Genomic DNA, 7500 nt, shown 5'->3' on the forward strand with positions numbered 1-7500 from the left:
CGTCGTTGCAAGACTCAATTTGTTGACGAAGGTCCGAGCCGTGACGCCACTGCAAAGGGGATGGTTAAAGCGAGTTTCAGATTCCGGTTATTTATTCATTTATCTATTTGTAGAGGACAGAACTTAAGGATGGTTTTTGGGAAAGGCTCAAAGGATATTTATGACTTTTTTTTTTATTGAACCCAACGGAATATATTTTTGTAAGCGGTCAAAACGGGTATATTTAATATGTTACAGTCAAGGGGATAAATTTATTTTACACAGCCCAAAGGGATATATTTATTTTTTTTTTCTAGCCAAAAGAATAAATTAATATTGTAGAGATCAAATTATCTTTTTGCTAGGGAATTTTTTTTTTTTTTTTTTTTTTATAAATCAAATGGACATTTTTTTTTTCTTTAGACGCCAAATGGACATCTCTGTAAAAGCCAAAGGGATTTTTCCTATTTATAAACAAATTTTACTTTCGTTTTTATAAACGGAAGTAAACTTTAATTTGGGTACCAATAATACACAGTCTTTACTCAGAGACGTCAGTGAAGGAAGCCAATAGATAGTCAATGAGATTTTCTGAGCCTTATTAATTCCTCTTTTATTTTCGACATTTCCTAATTACGAACATTCTCCTCTTGCTTTACGAGTTAATATCTTTAATGAATACATTACTTACAAAAATATAACATCTATTAGAAGAATAACTTTAGCAGCTTTAATCCTTGTTGGTCATAAAAAGCTCACAAACAGAATTGCTTAGGATGGCGTGAATACAAGTCACCTCGAATGCATAATGTGCAATTTGTTTTTGCTTTCTGTTACTTGTGAACATGGATTCCACAGAAACTTGAGGAACATTTATCTGTCAAGCATTCATAATTAGTTTTAAAGGATGAACGTAGGGGCATGCGTATTTATTTTTTTTTCTAATTTTGTTGTGAAATATCACAAGTAATTGGAGAGAGAGAGAGAGAGAGAGAGAGAGAGAGAGAGAGAGAGAGAGAGAGAGAGAGAGAGAGAGAGAGAGAGAGAGAGAGAGAGAGAGAGAGAGAGAGAGAGAATCCTAAATTACATGGTGACCAGATAATTATCTAGATCATGATTTGTGGACAATCTGCAGCCTCTTCCTCTTTTTCTACATTACAAAATACATGTTCATTCCAAATAGAGTTGTATTGTAGATTATGAAATAGATGAAAATACACAATTCTGACTACCTAAAGTAGTTAAACTTCTAATATGAAAAATATTTGGGTCTGAGCATAGCTTCTTAGCACACAGTGGGGTACTTTAAACATATACGCATTATACTACAAAACTGACTTCTCAAAACAATGTTACATACATTCACATGCAAATCGCGAAAAAAATCACCATTTATGTACAGTTTACAGAGACTTACATACACTGGACTAGAGCATGAGACTATTTATAACAATGCACATTGGACTACGAAACAGACTTCGCTAAATGGGAAAACGGCGTAGGCTACATCAAGATGGAGGGCTACATATACTGCATATGCAGAAAATGCACTACGAAATTGATTTCTTGGAATAAAGCTTGCATAGACACACGTTCGTACCTATCTGCACCTTCTTTCCGCAATTCCGCCTTTCTTGCACATACCCTGCTGCAAAAATTGGACAATGCTATTTGTTCAGGTGACCCGGCAGCTTCTTCGTAGGTTCCGCGAAGAAGAATTTCTAGCAGACGCAGCTCCTGAGGATGGCACGAGGGATAAGGTAAGTTAACGAACAAACGTGCCAGTAGAAGACATTAGGGAAGAGGCAAGAGAAAAGGTAAAAGAAATGCGAGGAAAGGAAAAACAAATTTATGATATACAATGGTATGTAGTGCAAGGAGGGAAGCCCAGATGAGAGACAACTTAGGAATAGAGCTATGTGTGAACGGCTGTTCACAGATAAACTAGGAGTACCTGGCTTTGAAATAAGGTAAATCAGTAGATTAGGTAAGATTGAAGTAGGAAATAGACCTACTGATAGCCAAAACGTTGGTAACCAAAGAGGCAAATTAAGGCCAATACTGGTCAAAATGAAAATTGAAAGGGAAAATAGCAATAATAGGAAAGGCTAAAAAATCTTGAAAATAATCAGGATATAAGAGAGAGAGAGAGAGAGAGAGAGAGAGAGAGAGAGAGAGAGAGAGAGAGAGAGAGAGAGAGAGAGAGAGAGGTGGGGCTAAGAGAAGAACTGCAAATATAAACAAAATGTGGAATGTAAATGGTACATAAAGTAAAGAAAATTACATTAGGGAAAATTTTCGCCAGAGCGAGGAAGGGGCTCAAGGGTTATAAGGAAAGAGGAAAATTATACCCACAAAGTAAAAGAAAACTTTAATATTCATCGGCTAAATATAACTTGATTAACAAAACAAAAGCTGATGGAAGTTGAGAATTAATTGAATTGTATAAAATAAAATTTCTGCTTAACACAAACATACCAAAAGATAGATAGATTAAACTTGAGTAAAGGTGTTGAAAGAAAACATGAGGAACATGAATGATAAAAAGGGTGGGTTTAATGATACTCTTTAGAAATAGTGATAGTCTAGAATTGGGAAAGATAGAAACTAAACGTAAAGATATGATGTATGTCAAGTGTAGTGCGTACAATTATACCTTTAAATTGTTATTGGTTTATTTTTCAGCTGGAAATATTGAAGACGACATTAATAACGACAAAACAACAAGAAAGGAACGTGAAAAACTAAGACAAAATGTAAACGAAAGAGGGGCATTAATGATAATAGGGGAGTATTTTGGGCATGTTGGATTTTTAGGGTACCAAAATTTAAATAGAAATGGAGAAATATTTTAGATTGGATGAATGATCATGGGTTAGTCATACTGAAAGGAGATTTAAGATGAAAAGGGGTCCACACTTGGGAAAGATTGTCAAAAAAAAAAAAAAATAATAATAATAAATAAATAAATAAGGTGCAATAGACTGCTTGCTTGTAATGAGGAAATGTAGAAAAATTTAAGGGAAATTATTATAGACGATGGAAAATCAAATGTTGATCAGAATAATAACTTTAATAAAGGAAGATGGGAGGAAGTGAAATACTTCAGAACAGATGAAAATAGTTTAAAGGAATACACTATAAGAGTAGAGAAAATTGGAAGGGATAGACAAACGGACATAATAGAAAGAATGGACCTAATAATAAAAGAGAAATTGATCAAAGTATACAAGAGGAGAATACTTAAGAAGAAAAGATCCATGAGCAACCCTGGATGAATGATGAAATACGAAGAGGAATAAAGGAAACGAAGGAACTAAACAGAAAGAAAAGAAATGAAATTAATATAGATGTTAAAAAAAGCACTAGAGGATAGATATGATACAAAAAGAGAGAGGTGCGAGAATTGATAAAGAAGGAAATTACCATATTAAAAAAGGGGTAAAGCAAAAGATTAAAATAGACAAGAATAAAAAACTTTGGGAAAATATAGGCAGAATTAGGAAGAGGCAGAAAACCCATAGTAATGTAATACATCTCTATGGAGAGCAATATAATAAGCTAAATAATGGAGAAACAAAAGAAGAATTAGTCAAATAATGGAAAACTATATATTACAAGCATGAAAATAAAACGGACTTAGTTTGGAATAAAGAAACACCGACAGAATATGTAAATGAAATAGCGCAGATGGAAGCTAGCATAAGAATACATGGATTTAATACCCCAGAAATACTTAGAGAACACTATGATCTTGTAATAGAAACAAAAGGGGAAATAAAACGAATTGAAAAACCCAAAAAATCACAATAGAGAAAGTAAAGAATTGCCTGGGAAAACTAAAGGCAAAACAAGCACCAGGACCGGGTGGCCTTAAACCCGAGCTCCGAAGCCACGCAGAAAAAACAAAACATGTCTTGAAATGTTATAAAAAAAGCTAGATGAAGAAAACCAAATACTTGGAAGAGGTCAAGAACAAAAATAGTTCATACAATATATTCATTATGATGATGAAAGGGGGAATAGAAAATCGCATATGAATTAATGAGGAAGATAGTAAATGCCAAGCAGGATTTACAGGAAGAGGTAGAATAGAAGACATCTTTATACTACGGCACTGTGCAGAATACAGCTATAGAAAAAAAAAAAAAACCTTTATAGTAACTGCTATAGACTTTAGTACAGCCTTCGACTCTGTAAAAGGGGGTATCAATAGAAGTATTAAAAGAATACAGAATCCACGCCAAAACTATAAATGTTTTTGCAAACATTTACCAAGGGGACACAACAATTAACTTAGGGCCTCTGCTGGGGGGAAGGTATAAAAAAATGGAGGTTACGAGTGGAATAAACAGTGTTGCACAGGATTGATTTCCCTTTTTAAGCTAATTACGCATATAATATTAAGAAAATAGAAGAGGGAGGAAACAGTTTTAGAAGTCATTTAATAGAGATAGGATCATTATTGTTTGCAGATGATGCCTTGGTGATTGTGGAAGATATGAATAATACAAACCGCAACATCCAACTTTTAGTAGAAAATGATAAAAACGTGGGTTAGAATTATATAAAGAAAAGAGTAATATTATATCTTACAACACAAGAGAAAATCCACATCACATGGAGGGAATCAACGTAGTAGAAAATTTAACATACTTAGGAATTAAACTAAACAGTAATAGGTACATATTTAAAACTCAGAAAAGGGAAATGATAATAAAACACAAGATACTAACTTAACGTATTCAGTCATAGAGAAAAGTTGTAATAAAGTACGTTTGGGAAAAGCATTGCATTACCATCTATTCTGGGTGGATCAAACAACATAGATTTGACGGAAACTAAAATAGATAAACTAAAAGGATAAAGAATAGAGTATGTAGGTATATAATAGGTGCCACTAAAAATACAGCTAATTCTATATCAAGTGGAGAGATAGGGACATCTGTTAAAATATGGGCGATGGATGGGAAGCTACAGTACATGAACCGTACCCTGAATGGAAAAAAAAAAAGATATATTGTAAACAGCAATCCAGGGCATTCAAGAAAAAGGAGGAAGATACAGTAGTGGAAACAACCAACAAAGTAACTGCAAGAATTACATCTGAATTTAAGTCATATAAGAAGAATGATTAAGGCAGAAATAAAATCCAAAACCAGAAAGTGGGACACTGATATATGGAAAGAAGATATATAAAGTAAAGTGAGCTTAGAAATATACAGAAATTAAAGAAAAAAACGAATGAATAAGAAATATATGGCAATATAAATTTTGCAAGGGTAATATTCTTTAGAGAAAGAACTAATACGTTAAAACTAAACATTATAACTAGACACATAGGGGGTAAGTTCAAATTATAATTTTTGTGGAAATAATGATTTGACCCGTTTTTATTTTTATTGCTTTGCCAGGAATATAGAAAAAAAAATTAATTGAGCTTCAACAACCCTACGAGGAAGACTTGAAATGATGTGGTAATTCTTATTCAGTGAAAGAAATATAGAAAAGAAGAAGGATATTTTAGACCTGCTGTGGAGAAAAATACAAAACAGTATAAAAAGGTGGGGGGGGGGGGGTTATCCAGGTTCCTCGCTCTCTTCACAACATTATGATTGTGGGCACACTACTAGAAGAAGCGTAGTAGGTGCAAAGCGCTGCAATCTGCAGAAAGTTAATCATCATTACTTACCTCCTACACAGTAAGAGTCTGCAAGTTGTGATAACTTGCAGACTCTTACTTCTAACTTCTAGGGCCTGTTTAATATATCGGGCAACTTCTTAAGTTGGTGTTTCTAACTTCCCTAATTCTTTGCCATTGCTTCTAAATGTTCTTAATTCATTATAGTTAAACATATGCTCAGTTGTATCATCTGCCTCACTACACAACACACACAGCTCATCCTTTTTTATTCCTGTCTCCATAATTTGCTTTTGAATCTATCATATTCAACCTTGTTTTCATAACTATTACTGCTTCCTTAATATTAAGTTCTCCTATGTAATCTCTTGTGCCATTACTATTCACAAACCTCAGTTTGGTAATTTCTGCTTTATTTTCTTCTATTTTTAATTGTATTTCATTTGCCACTTTACTTTTAATTTCTTTCTTGAGTTCTTGCTTTTTATACTTTCTAACTTCTTCAATTTTAATTCAATATTTTTTTTGCATATTTCTATAATACTTTTTCCCCAGCATTCCCCATATGGTTCATTTATCTGGTCTCCCACTACCACCTTAAATAGTGGTTTGTCATCTGATGTTAGGATGTTATGAAAAAACATCACCTTTTTAAAATCTATTCTATTTTCAAGTGGCCATGTTCCTGTTTCTGCTATTAACCCTAAATAAGGCATGGTTGCAACCTGTTCAAATATTCCTTTCATAATTTTGTACTCTATACGCTCTAGTTCCTTCATTTCTTTTTCTTTTATTACACCCAATGTCTCAATATTAGCAAACATTGTAGGTACTACTACCGTTTAATAAATCTTTAATCTCACAAGCAATGCCAAATCTCCTATTCTGTTACAGTCTCCATACTTCCTAACTTCTTGCACTATTTTTGTTTCCTTTTTTACTTATGTAAAGACTATGTTTTCCTTTTCTGAGTATTATTCTCCAAAATATTTGTATTCCTTAACTGTTTCTACCCTTCCAATTCTAACTACTCCATTAACCTTTCTAACCTCTTCTGGTTCGTGTCTTATTACCAATACCGCTGATTACTGTGGATTTTTGCTAAAAATAAATTTCTTTAGTTCTTCCAAACTGTGGCACTTGCTTATAGCTCTTTCTACTTTGTATTTATTGTTGCTCGGAAACATTATATTATCTACATAGATCTGAGCTTTTATTCTAATGTTTTTATTCAGGGTTATCGTCTTCTCACTTATAGAATTAACTTTGTCCGTGACAATTGAACATAATTTTGGTCCAAACATTGTTCCATGCATTACATTTCTTTCTATATTAATTTCTTCTGTATATCCAAAAGGACCCCTGATAATTGCTAAAGCTTTCACATTTAGTTTATATATCATCTTAGCATCATCATTCTCTACCATCCTACTCAATTCCTCAATACAGTCTTTCAAGCAAAGTTTATCGAAACGCTTCACTATATCCCCAACCATGTGTATGTTGAAGTTCCCAAGTAATTATTATAATGTACTGTATAACAGCATTCAGTGTGATAAGGTGATCAGCCGTTGATCTACCCTCTATCCCACTACATAGAAATCTGATAATTTTGTCATTAATTTCATCCTTAATTTTCATTAACGTTACTTTCTCAAACATCTTATGAACCATGTTTGTAATAAAAACAAGTTCTCTTCTATGGCTTAAATCCAATCTGCCACCTTTAGACTTACCGACTGATAGAATAATATTTCTAGTTCCTCCCATTCATCTAGTATTTCTATTATCTCTTAATTTGATAATTTTTCTCATGCTATTCTTCATGTCTTGGCCCATGTTTTTCAACATTCTGTTAATGATTTCTTGTCTGTGTCGTG

The 7500-nt window shown here is 33.2% G+C and overlaps 1 protein-coding gene across 1 annotated transcript in view; it reads right to left on the reverse strand.

Annotated features, from left to right (window-relative positions):
• Window positions 1-7500, reverse strand: part of LOC137614653 (uncharacterized) — a 13062-nt gene that overhangs the window by 246 nt on the left and 5316 nt on the right. Inside the window, exons 3-4 of the mRNA XM_068344346.1 lie at window positions 1580-1716; window positions 1-49 (exon numbers count right to left, since the gene is read on the reverse strand). The exon at window positions 1-49 is cut by the window's left edge and continues 246 nt beyond it. Coding sequence (XP_068200447.1) covers window positions 1-49; window positions 1580-1716 — 186 coding nt within the window. The remainder of the gene's footprint in view (window positions 50-1579; window positions 1717-7500) is intronic.

Source organism: Palaemon carinicauda, chromosome 21, assembly GCF_036898095.1.
Source record: "Palaemon carinicauda isolate YSFRI2023 chromosome 21, ASM3689809v2, whole genome shotgun sequence".
Classification (NCBI taxonomy): Eukaryota; Metazoa; Arthropoda; class Malacostraca; order Decapoda; family Palaemonidae; genus Palaemon; species Palaemon carinicauda.